Source organism: Chroicocephalus ridibundus, chromosome 13 (assembly GCF_963924245.1).
Source record: "Chroicocephalus ridibundus chromosome 13, bChrRid1.1, whole genome shotgun sequence".
NCBI classification, from domain to species: Eukaryota; Metazoa; Chordata; class Aves; order Charadriiformes; family Laridae; genus Chroicocephalus; species Chroicocephalus ridibundus.
The window spans coordinates 5,540,154-5,560,497 of NC_086296.1; the positions used below are offsets into that span (position 1 = coordinate 5,540,154).

Consider the following 20,344-nt stretch of genomic DNA (forward strand, 5'->3'; position numbering starts at 1 on the left):
CATGTTGGCTGGCACCGATCACCTCCTCCTTTTCCATGTGCCTTAGCATAGTTTGTAGGAGGATCTGCTCCATGATCTTGCTGGGCAGAGATGAGACACACATATATGTATGTATTTTTATATATATGCATGTTGGCTTTTTTTTTTTTTATCTAGAGAGCGACACACATGCACACACACCCCCAATTTATGCACGTGTGCGTATACGTCCGTACTTACGTCTCTGTCAATACAGCTGTAGCACTAGGGCAAGACCCAGCCCCTGCCCAGCGCGAGCAGCTCCCCAGGGCAGAGTAGGACACTAATTCTGCGGCATATGACCGCCACCTGGCTCTCACTGGCAGCCAAGGTGACTGGCAGCCTCGCTGGAAATAAAACTAGCTTAAATAAATAAAAAGCAATCCAGCCGCAGCAGCGTGGCTCAGGATCAATGCTGCCTTCCAGCCAGGGCGGCCGTTACCTGCAGCCTCGCAGCTGCCCGTCAGGCCCACGGCCACACACCTGCACGAAACCTGGCTTGTGTTTGTTCTGTGATTAACAGGGAGCAGCTGCAGGGCCAAGTGTCCCTGCACCTCTTGCTGCAAGTTGGATGCGCCCATGAAATGGTAAGACTGAAGCATTTGGAGCTCAGCAAGACCGCCCGTGACAGGGTGAACACAGCTCCCTTGGAAGAAAGACAAAATTTTTGAGGGTCCTTTTGAAAAAGTCTAGAATCAATATTTTCATCCAATTCCTTGTGCCCCCCCCCCCCCCCAACGTCAATCAAATTTCACACAAGCCACAGTAAAAAACATGATGACTGTTCCTGTGATTAACAATAGGTTATAAAGCAGTTAACTAGAATTGTTAAGTTGCTGTATCTTAAGAAAACACATTTACAAGGTATTTTACCATTTATTTCAGTCTTGTAGCAGTCTCATGATGACTTACAATTTCCGAGGTTACACGTCACGAAACAGACTGTACAGTTTTACGAGCAACTACCGCGGGCAGCGTAGCGAGCGACAGTTCTCATTTCCCAACCACGTGTGCATAAAGCGCCTTCCACATTAAAAGGCTTTGGTGTTAATACTGGTGTTACTGGGCAAGGGCAGGCAGCTGGTCTAATCCTGCGAGTTACATCGAGATCGTCTCCGATCCAAAGATTTGCATCCTTCTCAGCCTTTCCGTGAAGCTCCGGGAGAACCTCTTGTCTGCAGCGGCGGTGGGGGAGAGCTGGGAGAGGGTTACCCAGCCGCACGGCGAGTGACGATGTCTGTCCAGACACGGCAGCTCCCCACGAAGTTTCGTTTCTTTCAAACACCATTTCCCTCGGTACGAGGAAGCGCTTTCCGCAATAGCCGGCAGTCTATCTATAGATGGTGATAAAGATGTATTTGCTGAGACTGACATCATCCTAACCGCTCACATCGTTACGTTTCATAATGGAAACACTGATAAATCAAGAATGTCAACTTTTAAAAATCTCACCACCATAACTCTAGCCGCAGCTGTATTTGAAGTGTAAAGAATTAAAAAAAAAAAAAAAAAAAAAAAAAAGGCAAAACATGGCTTTAAGAATGACGCTACGGGTAAGTGTAACTTCTTTAACACCGCTGCTGTTTCACTATGATTTACTTAAATGGGTACTTACAGAGGCTGCGGGTAAAACAACCCAGAGCAGCACATACAAAGTCTCAAAAAATATCAGCAAAAGTAAAAACAAGCTCCAAAGGCCACTTAAAGTGTAACCTATGTGCTAAAGTCATTTTTAAACCAAAATTAAGCTTACTGGCCAGTCTCCGATTTTCTTAACTCCTATACTCTTTGGGAAGTATTGGCTAGTTGTAGCAGACAAAAAAAAAAAAAATCACAACTGCAAAGCGTGTATGCAAAGGTTTATTTTGAGACTCCACCAAGACACCCCCCTGTGCAGGATCCGATGTGCTAATGCCGGTTCAATACCAGTATTGTATCTGTGGAGAGAGGAAGATGTTTAACTGGATGAGCGAGCTACCAAGAAGAAATTTTACTCGGCACCTGTAACAAAAGCAATGGAAAATAACCAAGCGAAAGTTGTGAAATATTACATTCTGCTCCCTTTCCAGGGAGGTTAGTACAGTACAATTTATTTTTCTTGAAGCAGCTTTCAAACAGCCTGCTATCAAAGCCCTCCTTTCCCCACCCTTTGGCGCTCTCAGCAGCCAGATCTCCAGTAACCACAAATTAGTTCGAACACGAGCACACAAAGCAGCTCAAGCTCAGTAACAGCGCTGCTACAGAGGGCAAAGTTTACAAAACACAAGGTTTACAAATCCCAAGATCCTTGGGCGGGGGGGGGGGGGGGGGGAAATCCATTGAAATCAAGCACACAAATAGAAAACTCTGCCCTTACATGCTCTAGGAAGTCAGGTAAAAAACGCTTCTGTAAAAATACGTTTTTAAGAGCCCTTAATTAAAGCTACGAACGGCAGCCGCCCATTTGCACGGTATTTTATTTCCCTTCTGCGCCCAACCTGCCAGTAGCGGTGACTAAGGCACGAGTGACGTGCATCTGGGCAGTGCTATTTTTAGTGGCAGTATTTCCTCAATGGCCCAATCAGGAAAATGACTTGGGAAATACAGAAATATCAGCTAATACAATCATTTAACAATTGCCTTATAGGTATGAAAAATACCAAGGCGGTACACGTTCCCCTCACAAAGCATCTATCACCTCTGCTAGCGCGAGACAACTAACACACAGCGCAGCCCAAAGGCCATTATTCAATTTCTCCACCATTTCCCCTCAACCAGGTGGTCTCGTTCCAGCACCGAGAACTGCAGCCACTTTGTCACCTCCCCTCCTCTACGAGACGCAGCCGGCTTCTTTCAAGACTAATGAATCTCTCAGAAACTAGCCCATCCCAAGCAGCAGTTGCTAGAGCAATGCGTAACTTCAAGAGCATGCAGCAAGGTGCGCAATTAGCTGATGTGGGGAGAGGAAACCTTTTTAGCTTTGAAGGAAAAAATAATTCCTACTAGTCATCAACGAGCACGTAGAAAAAGCACTCTTCAATAGGTTGGAGATAGTAAGTAGTAATAAAAGACGGCCTTTAGCTTACAGCAGGTTCAAGGGATGCACCGAGAAGTCTTCCAGCCCCAGCAGTCTGTGATTTGTCCTGCAGGTAGGGAGAAAAAATGGAAATTTGGCTTCAGGAGAGGTTGAGCCCACCACAGGCTGCCCAGGTACAGGCTGCTTTATGGGCATCAGCTAGGGCACCGGCGTCTCAAAAAGGCTTCTCTAAAACGTCAGTCGAGACAAAATTCTCTCAAAAGAACCCAAGGCAACACAGGTCTTGTTTCTAGTGACAAAGTCTCCGAGAGGTGAGCAAACAAGCCTGTTTGCTCAAAAAGTTGACTAATACACAGGCAGAAGAGGACTCAAATTACAGGAACAAGTGCTACTGAAGGATCTGCGTGGGCTTGCACGGCCCACGGAGCCAGCTTCCAAAGAGATGGGACAAGTTAAGACCACGTGAAATCCTGCCGGTTTATCACTGACGCACCGCTTGCTGCTTTTGTTACTTTGCTTTTTTTTGTTTGACATCCATTACCCGTCAGGGTCTGACCCTCCTGGGTTACCTCTCCTTTGCACGGGGAACAATCCCACCAGAGCCATCTCCTGGTGCTTGTGAACCCCAGTTTTGGAACAGGCAGTTCCTGAAGCTTTGTGCACACCTTCTCCAAGCTGCAGGACACGGGCGTTGCTGCAAGTTCTTAGAAGAGCCGAGTTGAAGAACTGCAGCTTTTACATAACACCGTCTCCTTCCCTCGCCCACCCGCGCTGACTCAGCCCCGCGCCTCGGCCTCAGCTCTAGTTTCCTATTTCTGCATCAGCAGGAGGTTATCAAATCTCCGTAGGCACCACAAATGGAACGTATCAAGAAACAATTAAAAAAGGGATTTTCTCCCATATATTATCAGTTATTCGGCAGCAGGAGTTCTATTTCACATTGCTATTAAAGCGACAGATATCACACAAAATTACATCAGGTCTTTTCTGTGCTCTGACTCATATTCCTAAATAACTCTGGTTGACTCATTTCTCCTAACTTGTCTTGGCTGAAATCTAAGTTTTTTCCTCTTTTAACAAATAAAAGCGGCTTTTCCCCTTCCTTCAGCTTTTCCAGGTGGAGATTACCTAGAGACTTCCACTATTCCAGCTAATTGTGGGAAACTAAAACAAAAGCGAAGGGATCCTACCTGGCAAGACAGCCCTCCTACCTCGCCGCCAGGATGACAACGTACAGAATCTACCCTGAGCACACCTATCCTGTATCAGCTATATACAAAATGGACTCGCTATATCCAGTCACTAAAACCATGGCCAACAGATTTACTACGAATAAGTAACATTATTTTCTTTCAAATTTATGTTCTACATTCACCTACAACTGTTTTTATGTTGCTAAATAAGCATGAACGTAACTCCACCGTGATTAAATGAAACCACAATAGGAACACGACACCAAGAGAGATATGCTATTTTATTTAAAATCAGACCACAGTAGATTACAGAAAGACTTATTATGCAAACAAATCCACTGTACGTTTCACAACTTGCTAGGCATATAAAATTGCCCCTTTATTAGACTGTCCAGGATTACACGAGGAACCGCTCGGGTGCAGGACGACTCTACCTCCTCAGAACTCAATGTTTGCCAAGTAGCTCTATCTTCAGGCTAAAGGAATTGTCGATTTGAGCTCTGTATCTAAGTCATTATTCCAGTTTGAGAGGGCAGAGAAGTCCCAAAAGAGGTCGAGACTGAGGTTGTGGAAGTTGGGGCACTAAACGTAACGGTTACCCATGACCAGACCGTGCCCAGGGCTCTGCCTCCTGGCATCACACCAAAGCTTATATTCTGTATAGTCCCTCCAGCGTCACTGGTACAAAGGTGACCTGCGTGGATCAGCTGTGCTAGAACAACCGACTTCGCTTCCTCTAGGAGACAGCACTGAAGTGCAGTGAGACTCATCCTTGAGTTAGAACCACTCAACGCTGCTCATCAAACCACCTAACCACATACAATTGAATTAGTCATAACTTATAAAACTGCGTAAAAAAGACTGGCAAAAGTAATGCCATCCAAAGAGAACATTTGCAACGCTACCAACACTCTAAAGCCATGTTACACATCGTATTTAAAAGATTTTTCTCCACTCCAATTGCTTTGGGGAAGTATATGCTATTTGCAGCAGACATTAAAAATCCTCAAGACAACATAATAATATATATATTTTGGCAAGCATACTGAGCCGCCCCCTCTCAAGTCTCAGCTTGCCTATGGCATTTTAATCTCGCTATCTTATAAACAGTGCAAATTAGTATGATTCTATACATCCTAGCCATAGCAAAATTTATTTATTAGCTATAACAGAACAGGAGAAGCTGTCGAAGGGCAACAGGCTGAAAGCACTGACACGCACCTCTTGCCCAACTCACTCAGGTTAGTGTTTTGTAAAGTTTGTTTCTGAAAGGATTTAAACAGCTTTCCACAGTCATCTTTCTCCTTTACCCTTAAACATCACCAGCAGTCAAGTATGTATTTACAGTTTGTGCGCACACACACACACAATTAATGGCAAATCGTTTTCCATGAGCAGCTGGATTTCAGTTATGAGTTCGCTATAACTGAAACATCACATTAGTTACATTACCTACGTTCAAACTTATCCATCAGTGAAGGCAACTAGAAGCTTACAAATAGCAGATACGGCCTTTGTTTTTTCTGAAGTATGAGGGTGAGTTTCTTGTAAAAGAAAGTGCTCTTGAAGAGCCCTCAGAGTTAAGCAATGGCCATTCAAATGATAAAAACGCTAATATCCTAGTTTTACAATCACAAGTAGTGATCCTAAGGCACGTCAGCCACATGCATCTGCAATAATGCATTGTTTTGCTTTCAGACAGAAAAATTGCATTAGCTTTGTCTGTATTTAGTTTGCACAAGAGTTGGTTTCTAGATAAAGTATCCCTGAAAGGTCATGTTATCACAAAAGTTACCAAAAGACAGAAAATATAACAAGTAGTAAAAATATTTTTGGACTACTAATACCAATAAAGTTAGATACATAAAACGCAGTGCAAATTCACAATACACTTATCTATCACCTCCATCACTTCTGAGGATGTTCAACCCTCGGGAAAAAAAGTTGGCACTTGATAAGTGTAAAATATACCTGGTTGTTTTTATTAACCGTTAGCAAAACTGATTTGAGAGTGTTTTAGAGTTTTTGTGTAGCAGGCTCAAAGTACGAATTTGTATACTCAGTCACCACCCCGGTAGCCCCCACCCACTGTAATTCTTTCTAGGACACAGATCTTTTCTACAGCAGACTTACGTTTAGCATTCGGATACAACAGTTGCCATCCAAGTACCAGCACTAATAGCACAGCAAAATTGCTTTGAAAGAGTCATAATTAACCATGCTTATATGAAGCTTCAGTGAGAAAATAATACCAAGAAAAGATATTACACTATTTTAAAAAAAAAAAAACAACAAAACAACCACATCCTGTACCATCACTAGATTACAGAAAAAACACACTTTGCAAACAAATCCAATGCACATTGCTTCACAAAATCCCCCATCTATAGAAAATTTCCAGACTTACGCTGGGGAATTGGTTCAGCTGCCAATAACACTGACCAACCTTCTGCCCTTTGTCTTCAGAAGGCAAAACAAGCCAAAAAAACATATTTTCAGAATAGAGAGCTTCCTGTTATGAGCTTAATTTCAAATTACTATTTGCTAGCAACCACCACACTCCAGAGGAAATGATTAAGGGACAGTCAAGGGCCTTACGTAAAGAAAAAAAAAATAAATATTCTATTTTGACTGATGCTGTTTGTAGTACGGACTTACAAACAATGTAGTGCATTCCAGGACAATGATATGAAAATGCTTTGAAATAACGCAAGGGCTGTAACAGATTCTGGACTGTGAGTTTCTTAAATTACCATGAATTAGTTGAAAGTTGTTTGTGGATGGCATTGATAATGAATTTACAGACACATTCTGCGCAAGCAACAAGCGTTAAGATCTGCCTCCCCCGATGCTAGATTAAAATACCAGCATGTGTCTGCACCTTAGGCTTCAAGAGTCACATTGAGAGTGAAATCTGAGCTCCCCTAAAAAGCCTCCCCCTGCAGTGGCATAAGTCGTCAAGAATGGATTATGTCAGATGCAAACAGCCACCATGGATTTAAAAAAGCTTTTCTGTTTTGCCTGCTTGCAGAGAAATGTTACCTGCAAATTCCAGATAGATAGGCATGCCAAAACCTGCAAAACTAAATGAAATAGGAAAGTTAAAAATAGCTCTGCCAAGTGAGAGACTGAGTCTGAGGGATAAAATGAAATTAAGGAGCTTCAAGTGGGCATTTACATAATGTGAAAATGCAGTATTTGATTAAGAAAATACCCTGCCTAGATTCCTGGAATCACATGATATCAAAAGCTAAGCACCTGTGTAAAAAAATCACTTCTGTATCCAAGGTGTGGAAAAGAAAAAAAAAACCAACCATAAGAAAGAGTCTTAATAGGCAAGGAAATAAAAATGCCTGGTAAAGTTTCTATAAAACTCTAAACTGGCTCTAAAAACAGTTTAGTGTAATTTCAAGAGACCAGGACTTTCAGGATATCAAGCTATTTAGGAGTGGGAGGAGTGCGTACTTTTACTATGAAAAGTCTACGGTCAGGAGTGAAATGTAGAAATGAAACTCTTGTAAGTTTTACCGGCTAAAAACCATGCAACATTTTCTGACAAGAGTTTCAGCTCAGCGAGCTCTGAAAACATTGTGCACCTGGCCATGAACGCCCTTGTCTGGGCAGAACGCAAAGGATGCCGACGCGGCCCATTGCAACTCTTTGCCCAGTATTCAGATACGGTTGTTACTATCCAAACACTGGCACCGACAGAGAATTCTTTAGAGGGACAAATAGCTCCCAGTCTGCCACACATACATCCAGCTGCGATGGGAACGCATCCGGACAGAAGGGGATGCTGATTGGCCATCACTAAAGAATTCAGAGCGTGATTCGATTTGTAATGTCAAGAAATCCACTGTATGTTGTTTCACAATTTGATGGATTTACAAAACTTAGACCCTATCACCTTCCTAGAAAAACCTTGTTGTCACTGATATTTGAAAACAAAAATAATCACATTTACCAAACACAATTGCAAACCTCGGTGCCACAGCTCAGATTTTGTACTCCATTGTGCAAAAACCAGAGGCTTTCCATCGCCTACATTAAGTCTCTGAGGGGGATAAAAGGGAAATATAAGCACCAATACATAACTTAGGCGCACCAAAATATTCACTGGAGGATAAAGCCAGGATGTGGTGGAAGGCGAGGTGGTCTTTGGGGAAGAACTGGAGGATACTGTGGTACAAACTGAGATGGGTATCCTGGCTGTGGCATTTGACTTGCAGACTGAACTCCTGGTCGCGGGGGGAGAGGAGGATACGGAGCACCTGGATAAGAAAGAGCTGGTCCTGAACTCATGGCTGCAGTAAACGGAGTAGGAAAGCGTCCTGCTGGGACTGAAGAAGGTGGAGGGGGTGGTATTCGTCGGGGCACAACTGAAGGAGTGTTTGCATCCGAAGTGTAGGAATCTTGAGGTGCTGGTGTTGTCTCGGGTGCTCTCGGCTGAGCCTGTGGCTGAACCTGCAGAAGTCTCTGACCCTTCAGCACCATTTCTTGCAGCTTCTCGATTTTGACCCGGCGCAGGTGAGCCAGTTTACGCTTGCTCTGGTACTCATCAATGAAGGAATCCAGTGGTATTTCACCATCAAGAAACTTTTCTGCCATATTCTGTCAAATATGGAACAATCTCTTAGAAAACCACATACCGCAAGAGAATCTGAATGTCTTACATCCTAAAAATAGCATAATTGTGCCTGTGATTTTCCAGCTTGTACGTGGAAGATGACTGGCACGCTAAGAATTCTGAGCAGAATTTTGAGTGAGTTATTACTCAGAAGCACTGGGAGTTAAATATCATTTTTGCTTAAATTTATACTGAAGCAACAACAGCAGTGAGAACATCTGAATCTATCTCTGAATGTTCCCCTGATCATCAGAGAAGGGAACGAATCAAGTCCAACAGCTTTCCAGATTGCCAGCTAAGCTGAATTACAGCTCAGTACTGCTTGCAATGCCAACAGAGACACTGAGAACTCTGCAACCCCCAGTCCAGAGAGGCAGATTATTGCTAAGCCAGGTTTAATACTCACGCTTACTTGTGGCTTTGGGTAAATGGTGTTTAATAATTAAGAGAGGTGACCATACATAGAATCACAAAATTGTCCTGGGAATGTCTTTTTGTGATGACAACTTAAGGCCAATAAGGAGAATTTTTCCCCTGATACATTACAGAAAACATCCTCCAGGCAAATCGGCAAACAAAACCAAACGCTTCCATTATTCTGAAAAAAAGACCACCCTTCAAGCACAGCAAGGGATACTGGCACCTAGACAGATATGTTGAAATCCTAAGGGAGCATTTCACCGGAAATGCTGGAGAAAAAACAGTGCAGGCACAGTTTTTCATTAGGTTACTAATTGACATCCATAATGGATTAATAAGTATACCAGGCAAACACCATTAAAAAAAAAAATTTCCATATTTATGCACTGTGAATTTGAAGGCAATGCCAACGAACTAAGAGAGTCTGGCTTTCTCTTCTGAAAAGGAGCATTTTCTCTCTTAACTTCAAAGAGGCCAAGAGTAAAAAATTATTCAGATAAAAAAATTCTCACTGTTCATTGAAGTTCAAAGCAGAGACCAAGCCATATTCTTAAAGATATCCCTTTAGTCTATTGCATGTTCAATGCTGCACTGCAGCTACGTGCACGGAAAGTCTTTGGTAATGGTTCCAAGTGGCAGAATTGAAGTGTACTGTCATTACCTCTGTGTCTTCCTCAATCTTAGCCCCCTCTGTCTGAAGCAGCGCTAGCAGTGTCTCCAGTGAAGCATTACTGGATTGTCTGTCTGTAATGGCACACAAAGAACAGTAAATGACAGCTGTCTCTAAGTGACTTCTCACTGAAGCTATACAGCCTCAGCAAGCATAAACATTTCTAAGGCACGTATGTACAACTAGCATACTCCATTGGTCTAGACAGATTGATCTACAGTAAGGAAACATATTAAGTAGTTTAGGAATATTGTCAGAGTGCTAAAAGCTGAAATTTAATTACGATGATACATTTATAATATTGAAAGACAATGCACTTCAGCAAGTGCAGTATCAGACATACCATACTTCATAATTCAGCATGAAATGAGAAAGTTAAATGCAATACTCAGTTTGATTTAGAATTAATCACTGAAAACTCAAATTATGTTTTGCTTTTTAGCAAGGTAAACAAATTTGATGACTTAGAGAAGAGTAGGTCAACAATAGGTAGGTAACCACACAGTAACAGAAAGAATCCACAGTATCTTTTACTAGGTGTAACAGATACTTAATAAATCATTAGAAGCACGATCTATTTCAGAACTACACAAGAATGACATTTCATTTTGTACCCTAATTCACACAGCTAAAAATGAGACACCAAAAACTAAATAAATATCATGCAACAGATTTACATTCACTGAGAAAACAGCAAATCATAATTGTCACCAGAAAATGTTACCTAGTTTTGTTTTCTTTATCTGGTATGCTTCAAAAAGAACTTGCAGCTCTTGATATTTTTCAGTCAAATTTGATTTTAAGGACTCCAACTTCGGCTGGTACAAAAGATTGCCTTCTGCCAGACTGCGGTTGCTGGCGAGAGTCATGTCCTTGCTGTGTTGAACATTTTGGGCCTGGGAAAAAATAAAAAAAAAAAGGGGGGGGGCATGAAATGATAGTGAAAATATTAAGCAAAAACAATGGTTATTTAGACAGTATGAGAATTTTAAAACTTCTAAATAAACAACAAAAGTAAGCTCTCTGTAAAAATCAGTACTATGGTATTGGACCTGCAACTAACAACAGTACTTTTGGACTTTTTATGAACAGAGGGAATGTCTACTGTACGGGTCAGCTTCAGCTATTGCGCTCTTTTTCAATCATCTCTTTTTTCTGCTACACAAAATCCTTTCTCACAAACCGTATTTTTACTGCTATACTATTTTACTATCATATCATCTAGAAGGAATAAGAAGGTCTACGCCACAAACAGCACATTGAAATCATCTAAAATGTCAATGGACTGTTGAAACTCACAGGGGAAAGACCTTCAGAGGAATTCCCCCGAGAATAAGGATCTCTCTTTTCAGCTATGAGAACCTCTATGAGCACCTGTCAATGAATCGCCTTCTGAACAGGAATTAATACTGACCTGAAGTCACTTTCCTGCACATTTTTTTTTCACATGCAGTTGAGAGCTCATTAAATAGTTTTCTCCTCCAACCTGGAAATGCTAATCACTTGAAGAGTCTGTATTGTGGGCAAGGACTCCTAAGAACCCCCTCTCCTTTGAGCGGGGGCAGAGGTGCCGGTGAATGCTCCTGCGGGCGGAACGGCTTTTGCCCAACCAGAACAGGAACCGGGTTCCTGCTGCGCTGAACCTGCAAGAGGCAGGTTTCACCTCGGCGGTAGGACAGAGGTTTCTGGTCAGAAACCACTCTCCGGGCACTCGCTTAGACACTTCTGCAAAGTGGCAGAGGAGTGCGGTTTATGCCACCCGGGTTTCTTCTAATTCTCGTCACAAATTTGTGAGGTCTGACCTGCTGGTTGTCACAGATTTGTGAGATCAGATTTTTACATTCACGCCCTGCGAGCTGCAGATGCTTTGTATGAATTTTTACTCATTATTTAATGTAGATGCTTCTTCATTCCCACCTCAAGCACCACCCTTACCATTCCCCCATAATGAACGCTGACAGATAAAGCAACAGTTGCTGTTAAAAAGATCTTTGAATCCCAGCAGTAACATGCAACAAGGCTCCAAAAGAGTGTCATCCTTTATCTTATTAAAATGCAAAACCCTAGGACTGCATCATTACCATGCCTTCTCCAGAATAATCTTCCCCAACTATGTTAAATCAACCCTGCATTAATGCCAAAAGCTTGTTTTTCAGTTTAATCCTTCTGCTTAACATATCCTAGCCTGAAGACATTGTTCCTAAAGAACAAACGACAATTCTCAGAAAACCAACATGCGGCAAGATTCCGACTTTGCTCACACATACAGAGGCTATTTTATCAAGACAGTCTCCATGAGTTTTGGGAAAGCTGCGTGTTTAGGGAAGTCTGCCCTGACTGTCACATTAGATTCATTAAAATATTCAGACATCCAAAGAAAAAAAAAAGAAAAAAAAAAGGCAAGGGATCTGATCTTAGATTTTCAGTGTGAATCAACAAGTGGTTCAGTTTTCCCATAGCGCAACAGACTGATTCTATTAAGCTGCGTTCAAAATGGACGAAACATTTGGTACACTTTTTGTGACCTCCTACATTAATACGTAGCCCTTCTAGCCCACGCCATCCCTGTTTAGCTGTAACAGATCTTACTGACGGGCAGTCACACTGAATTCAGTGCAAACACGGAGAGTACAGTGCTTTCTTCCGTTCACACTGATGGGGGGACCCAGGAGAGCCACACCTCACGAACAGGAAAAGAGGAAACCAAATGATGTATTTAAAAGCCCCAGAAAAGGACAGGATCAGAATTCAGGTGTTCTTGTCAGTCTGAGCACATGACTGAGTGCATCAGGTGAAAATATTTTCCAAGTGTCACAGCAGTGTCTTCAAAAGCAATTACTTGCTTTTAAAATATTTATACACTGCTTTAATCTCCTAAACTCAAAAGTGGCTCAGTCTTACTCAAACGCATCTTTGGCCTCAGATATTGCTCTTCAAATATCAAAGTTTTACTCTCTTTCACCCTGTTCCTGCAAAACCACTTTAAAAAAAAATAAAAATCAAGTCAGGTATAATGCTGAGTCCTAAAGTCTAGATGAATCAAAATAAAATTCTATTCCAAATTGTGAAAACAGGAGAAACTGTATTTGTGATACTGTTTTATCTTCGTGAGTTCTCGCATCAAGCCTAAAAAAGCTTCCAGCCCTATGCTTGTGTTCAACTTGAATCCTTCCCAAGAATAAAGAGAAAATCCTCTCTTTTCACTTTTGAATCCAATGCAAAATAATTTAAATTAAACTGGTTGCTTCCATTTGGTGGTTCTCATATGATCTAATGCTGTTAGACTGTCGCTTTCGGAATGCCTAAGCCCCCCTGTTTTACATTTTTTCTAACTATTATGAAGGGAACTAAAATACACACGATTTAACAGCTTAATTACCGGCATCCAGCTTCTTACCAAATCACCTGCCATCACCGCAAGTTTTGTTAACTAGCTGTCTTCTGAACTGCCACCCAAAGAAGATTGCATGCAAAAAGATTCATGGTTTCTGATGCCTCTCCTCTTTCACCGCTTTAATGAGCAAACTACTTCCTTCAAGAGACTTCAATTTGATCTGGTGATTGTATTTTCACTGCTGATACTCTCGTTTCAAACCAGTTGCGCAGTCAGCCTGGGAAGACCAGTTTTATGAGTGAACTTTGATCTTTCTTCAGGATGAAGAATGTGTACATTTCCTCTAGAGAGAAAAAAGCCAGCGGACACAAACCTACACAGCTTTCAAGAGCACCAATCCCAGGAGCAGGAACCTTTTACTGAAATCATATACAATAAAGAGGAAAAGGAAGAACTCCAGGTAGACAGAGAGAACAAGAACAAAAATCTTCATGAAGTCAGATAAGGATTTTTGTGGTGTTTTTAAAGAGTACTTTTGAATAACGCCTGCCTCAAGTATCATAACAATTCTCAACAGAACAAGGAGGAAGCAAATGCCTAACTTTCTACAATGATTTTCTAAAAAAATTTACTTTTAAATAATTTCAAATGTGTAAAGACGAATAAATATCAGCATGACATGATCCACCTGACTTGTACAAATAAGGAAAAAATATCATGACCTACATGTAACACAGAGTGACATCCTTTCCTGTCCTTGGCACCTGATACCTAGCAATTATGCACTAGTCTAAACTTAATCAAAAGTCTTAAAACTACTCGGTTTAAAACCGAAAAAAGTTAAGGTATTTGTAATCGCACTTTAAGTTACAGTGCTTGAAATTAACCAAGACTTAATGACTCAACTTTTTCCATATTATAGCACTTCTAAAAAGGGCACACTTTTTCTAGAGAAGTTGAACAAAAACCATGATTGACATTTAATGATCAATTCAAGTGTCTTCACTTCCAGCATTATTCTGTGTCAAATTTCTTCAAAAAAATGGACAGTTGAAGAGATGAGAAACTCAAACTAAATCTTACTCAGAGCCATGAGAAGAAGCAGTTTCTCAAATACAAGGTAAACTTAGCAATGATGTTTAACGAAATTTCAGGAGGAGCTGGTGAAGACCCATCCACCTGTTCAGGACATTCAAATGCCTCATGCCACTGAAAAAAGTTTGAAGTCTGTGGAACGAGTAAATTCTATTTCACAACAAACAGAACAAACATAATCCCAAAGCAATGCAACTTGAATAAAGTCATGATTTTACAAACCAGAGTAATCTGGCACCGACGTTACGGTCTGCATAATAAACTTTTCTGCAACTGTTCCACTGCATTTAGAAGTTAAATCAAGGAATCAGAAAAGCAAACACTGTGAGGTTACCCTAAAAAGCCCTACAGAAAAACTTTCAAAAAACGTTGACTAATTTAAAACAAACAAAAAACAGTCGCAAAATCATCCAAGGGTCAAAGATACAGTACGGCGTGACCAGTCTATTAAGATTATTAATGCCGCACAAAGCATGCTTTCAGCATCCATTCACAGCTTTCCACAAGCCCAAGACAATAGCCAAGCAAGGAATAAATCCAATAGAAGTTATTTTGTTGTCAGATGTGTTGTGCAACAAAAATGTGTATTAGCAGGGAACTGCTACTGCATCAGATGTTCACCTGCCTGCTGGAACTGCAATGAAAAAACGTAATTAAGAGAAATAAGCAAACACCACACAACTCTCTAGCAGAATTGCTAACAAGACTATTGAGATCATGAGCACTTCAACAGGCAGGAAACATTAATCTGAGGGGAGATGAGAAATACCAGTCAGAATCACGAGACATAATGAGATAGGACAATGTTAAAGAGAACATATGCTTTTTTTTTTTTTTTTTTTTTAACTGCTAAGCTCTCACTGTGAATTCTGAATGGGAGAAATGGGGCAATAATACTGAGCTGGTTATAAAAGGATTCGAATGGGCAAAGGATTGCTTGCCACTGAGTAGACCACTCAAGCCAAATTGTGCGTGCTGCAAGAAAATAAAGCCATGGACACCTGGAGGTTATTAAAGACAAAAATCATGATTTATGCAGCACTTCAAAACATAAGATGCTGGAAAAGTGAGTTTCTTTAACAGAAATAATTTGAATAATTTTACTCAAGGTTTTATTTAATAAGCACTTCCAAGAACAGGCAGCAGCAACTGCTTTGGGAATTGAGATTCTACTACTTTCATCAACTGCGGCTTCGTTTCATCCCACTTTTCAAAAAGGAAGAAAAATGCTGAATAAAATTAAAACAGAAGCTAATACTAGCTTAGCAACATTTTTACTGTTTATCATTTACTCCAAAATAATAGCTTGCAGCAAGCTTTTTGTGAAAAATATCTCTGAGAAGCGTCGCTCCTGTTCATCCAAAAGCACGTTCCCAGAACAATTCCAGACCAGATGCCTCCCGAGATGCAGTGTGAGTGACTGAAATCCCAACTACCCACAAAGTCCATCAAGTGCTGCTATAATTACAAGCTTGCTTTGGCAAGCACCATGGCAAGTAGTCTCTCCGTACTTTCAAGAAAAAGTCTCTTAAGGAGCTATAAATAAAAAGAAATTTCAAGTGGTACCATTTTAATTGCTTTATACATAGCATACATCCACATTAGTTTTAGGTTTCTTCCGTCTTGCTCTAGCCTTTAGCATTCCCACATTCTCTCTTTCACTTACACATACTTGTAAATCAGGAATAAAATATGCAGTCACACTGCAGAAGTACAACGATGCACATTCGGAGTGTCAAATTAACCCGTGAAACAGGAGCTGACAGGTGCAGAGTAGAATAGAGACTTCTCTTACAGAAGACTTAAGAGCGCTTTTCATCAAGTAGTGGTGAACGATAACACACCCTCTAACAACATCTGTTTGGTAATAAATATTAATACAAGTCCAAAGTAATTAGATTTGCTAAATTTAAGTCTTCTGATTACATAAGTACTAGCTTTAAAAACGACAAAATAAAGGTTAAAAGGTAAGTTGCAATTCCTAAACATTTATTCCAGAGGAAAGAGACACCCAGAACTGCAATTTGCACTCATCAGGCACAGGCAGGTTACTCATTTGATGCTTCACTGGAAGAGAAAAATCTATAGTTGTCACCAAGGCTAATTTCTAACTTTGTAACTAAATTCCATGTTTGGCAAGCAAGAACATAACCACTTACACAATGTGGTTTTAGGACAGGAGTGAGAATCCAAGAAATCTGGGCATGCATTCACATAGTTTTAACTTGGACTTTCCGCACTGTCCGATCTTTCCAATCAGCTTTTGAGAAAAGGACTACACTCAAAAACCCCTTCTGTGCTTGCCAGTGTACTCTGAAATCCTGGAATGAGAGGAAGGCAATACATTTCTGACTTCTTGACTTCATATAATTAAGGCCTTGAAGAGCAAATAATTTTTGGCAGTAGAACCTTAGTGGTCAATAACACAACGTTGCACTGTTACTGAAGTGATGTTCCAGTAGGTAAAAAGAAAACTCATTTTCACAGAAAAAAATTCATTGAGCGACTACCAGTGTCAGGTCACAAAATCTCTCATCTATGCTGTTTAGAGTTATCATGCCGAGACTGACTTTTATAAACAATGTACTTTTATTTCATGAAGATGAATACTGTAGATGTACTACAGATATTAACCTCAAAGAATTATATAAAAAAAAAAAAACAACTCCTCCTCAATTTTAAAAGACTTGGAGTACCAGACAATTGGCTTCCTTCCTCTTTCTATCAGACAAGATGTTCGTTGTTCAAACACTAAAAGCCCAGAGGCTTCAAAAACAACCGTACAGACAGAAAAAGCAGCTTAGCTCTTTGATGCCACATTTTCCCATACCTGGGGATACGGTGTGAAGGACACTGTATATGCACATTACCCCAGCGAAATGTGAATGTGCGCGTGAGCACACACAGATAGAGATATATATACACACACACCCCCACCCACAATGACATATACAAATCCTGCTCAAATGCTGCACAGGAATACATTCCCTTTAAGGCTGGAAAGTGCCTATTTTTAGCTATTAGCAAGAAAGCCAAGTGGTTTTCCAAATCCTCTTCTTTGTGAACAAAACATTGGTTTTTGAGCTGGGTTTCCCTTGCAACAAGGGGAACAAAGGTTTTTTCAATTATGGAATAATCAGATTTAGCCAATTTTGCCACTGAAAATACAAGTGACCTCAGAGAAGTGACTCAGGAATCATGATTTCATTGGCATACCACAATGAAATTACGAATCGAAGGACTTTGGAATAGCCCTACAAGCTAGATATATGCGGATTAACAACCGAATACCTACACAAGCAGCAGTGAAGTCACCATGGTTCCTCCTTAACTTCCAGGATTTCCCTCTCTGCCTCTTCCTGCCACATACTTCACAGTGAAAAATAAGGACCCAGCAGCACAAACTCAGAGAGTAAACAATTCAGTGGAGGCAAAATTAGAACAAGGAAGAAGTATTCGAGCACGGCCAATTCCTTCCAAGGCGGGTAAATGCGTTTCTAGTTGAACAGACCCTAGTAAAAGCCTCCACATGCAATAAAAGAGGATTATACCAGACAGTAGCACAGCCGTATTTCCACACAGCTTGAATACCTCCAAACGCAGCCACACTTTCCAAACACCACAAAATATTCCCTCAGGCCCAGAGAACTTTACTCTACAATTTAAAAGCCTTCTGTTGCCAACGAAAGAGGAAAACCGGAGGGTCAAAATGAGAATACGGTCTAGTTCTGCAGAGACAGAGGATCTTTTCTACTATGGTCATGAGGTTTTCAGTCACTTCTGACCTACAGTCTTAAGTGTGTATTGACAAATAAATAATTAAAAACGAGCCCACTGAGCCAGGCCTTCTGCTGATGTACCTTGTCAGAGGTCACACTGAAATCAGCAATACTGCACCCATTTATATCTTTACAAAGCCAAGCCTGTTATAACCCATTGACTTCCCTTAAATATTTAGTTTTGATATAGAAGGGTACTTCTGCCCCCTGGTAAACCTCGGTGCCTCCAAGATCTCTGCATGTTTTACTTACCACAGCAGTATCTGTTTCTTCAGCCGTTTAAGTTCTCAACATATAAGCTCATATGAAAAGGTATTAAGCCTGCCCCACTCTTGCAAATCTATTTACACAAAGTTCAAAATACAAATTATTGCATAATGCAGTAAGTAAACTCCCTAGAACACCTTATTATCTCGGCCTCAACCTTCAGTGGGCCTCTTCATCTCTAATACTATGACAATTTGGTTTGAGGTGATCCAGAACAATTTCCTTGGAAGTACCAGAAGGGCAGGAATGTTAGTTTGAGGGAAAGCAATTAGAATTGATTTTACTTAGTAAACTAAGCTTCTTTCTCAAGAACATATTGTAACTTTTTTTTCCTGGGGCTTCTGTCCTCTCTATATATATTAAAAAAATCAAAATAAAATAAAAACCCCCAAATAAATACAAGACCCAGACAAATACAGCACATTTTTTTCTTTTAAAATTTTCATATAAATGGTATTTGTTGTTAGCTGACTACACAGTTAAGAGTCTTTTAAGAGCATCTGTGGTCAAATAAGCCTGGAACAGTTTTGTATCAGAACTGTAATACACAGGGTCCACTGGCATATAGAAAAACCACAGCAGGAGGAAGAAAACAGGATTCTACTTTGTTTTAAGAAGGCTGGCTCCAAAAGCATGGCTTAGAGTCTGATAAATTGACAAAGCCATTCCAAATAGATTAAAAAAAAAAAAAAAAAAAAAACAAAACAAAAAGAAGCCCTAGAAAGCCTGACAGCCTTCACTGCGCCCAGCATACCAACTGGGGCACACAGAAATCTCTTTCATATTGTTTTGAATTAAACTTGCGCTGAGACCGAGACCGCAAATAGGACCGACTTCACCCTGACAAAATCCTTCATCGTGGCCAAGGCACAAAAACAAGGGCTGTATTAACGGAAAAACTGATCCCACCTCCGGTCCGTCAGTGTCTCCTAATTTAGTACAAACCGAACGTTTTCGGCAGGGCCGGCCCTCAGCCCCCCTCCTCCGGCAGCCGGAGCCGTGCCTGGGTACAGACACCCCCCAACCCCCACCGAGGGCCGGCAAACAAAAGGCCGGGAGGGAGAGGGGGAGGGAGAGGGGCTGGCAGCGCCTCCCGCATCACTGGGGCTCCTTATTTACCGGCTACTTCATGGCGGAGCCCTGACGGCCGAGCGGGGCCGGGCGGAGGGAGTCACCTGCGCCGGGGGTGGCGGGGGTACTTCACATCCCCCCCTCCCCCAGATAGCTAGTGGTAACGGAGGCGGCGGCACAGCGAGCCCCGAGGCCCCGCGGGCAGCGCCCCGGCGGGCTGAGGTGGGGGGGGGCGGCGGCCCGAGGGGAGGCTGCGACCGGGGCACGGGGCTGCGCGGGCGCCCCTCACCTCTTCCATCTGGCGGGCCATGTCCTGTAGCTGCTCCTCGTCGTCCAGCAGCGCGCTGAGCTCCTGCAGGCTCAGCGCCTCCAGGCGCCTCACGTCCAGCGCCATCCCGGCAGCAACGGCGCCGCCCGCCCCGGCCCCGCTCCCGCCGGCCCCGCTCCCGCTGCCGCCGCCGCCAACCGGAAGTGCCGCCGCGGTGTCGCCCCGGCGCGGGGCCGGCACCGCCCTCGGCGCCCCCTGCTGGGAGGGCGGGGCGGCAGCGCGCGGGGCGGGGCGTACCAAGGGGGCTGGGCGGCTGGGGGGGGACGCTGGGGCGGACGGTACCAAGGGGGGTCCTGAGGGGAGGAGCGTGGTGGGCAATGGGGCTGGCGTGGCCTGGGGGGATCGGGGGGCGAGGGGCGAGGCTGGAGGGCTGTAGGAGAGCCCATGCGAGGGTGCGTGTGTTGGACGAAGCCCACCATGGGGTGACAGCCAAGCAGGGCAGCAGAAGGGTCCCGGGATGGCGGTAGCTGGCCTGGTCAGGCTGGCCTGGTCTGGCTCCCGCTGAGGGAGGCCAAGCGGCGTTTCC

The 20,344-nt window shown here is 42.4% G+C and overlaps 1 protein-coding gene across 1 annotated transcript; it reads right to left on the reverse strand.

The window, feature by feature from the left end:
* Positions 1-875: 875 nt before the first annotated feature.
* Positions 876-20,000, reverse strand: VPS37B (VPS37B subunit of ESCRT-I). Its single transcript, XM_063351135.1, has 5 exons — positions 19,780-20,000; positions 10,669-10,840; positions 9,936-10,018; positions 3,084-8,838; positions 876-1,352 (listed from the first exon to the last, which is right to left on the reverse strand). Exons 1-4 carry the CDS (start codon positions 19,882-19,884, stop codon positions 8,341-8,343), a joined length of 858 nt encoding a protein of 285 aa, XP_063207205.1. The 5' UTR covers positions 19,885-20,000; the 3' UTR covers positions 876-1,352; positions 3,084-8,340.
* Between the last annotated feature and the right edge of the window lie 344 nt (positions 20,001-20,344).

Excerpts from the sequence above, each read along its gene's own strand:
- VPS37B (XM_063351135.1), bottom strand. The coding sequence starts at position 19,884 with ATGGCGCTGGACGTGAGGCGCCTGGAGGCGCTGAGCCTGCAGGAGCTC. Across the intron at positions 10,841-19,779 it reads TGGCCCGCCAGATGGAAGAG|GCCCAAAATGTTCAACACAG; the intron begins GTGAGGGGCGCC and ends ATTTTTTCCCAG. Across the intron at positions 8,839-9,935 it reads AGATTGAGGAAGACACAGAG|AATATGGCAGAAAAGTTTCT; the intron begins GTAATGACAGTA and ends CATATTTGACAG.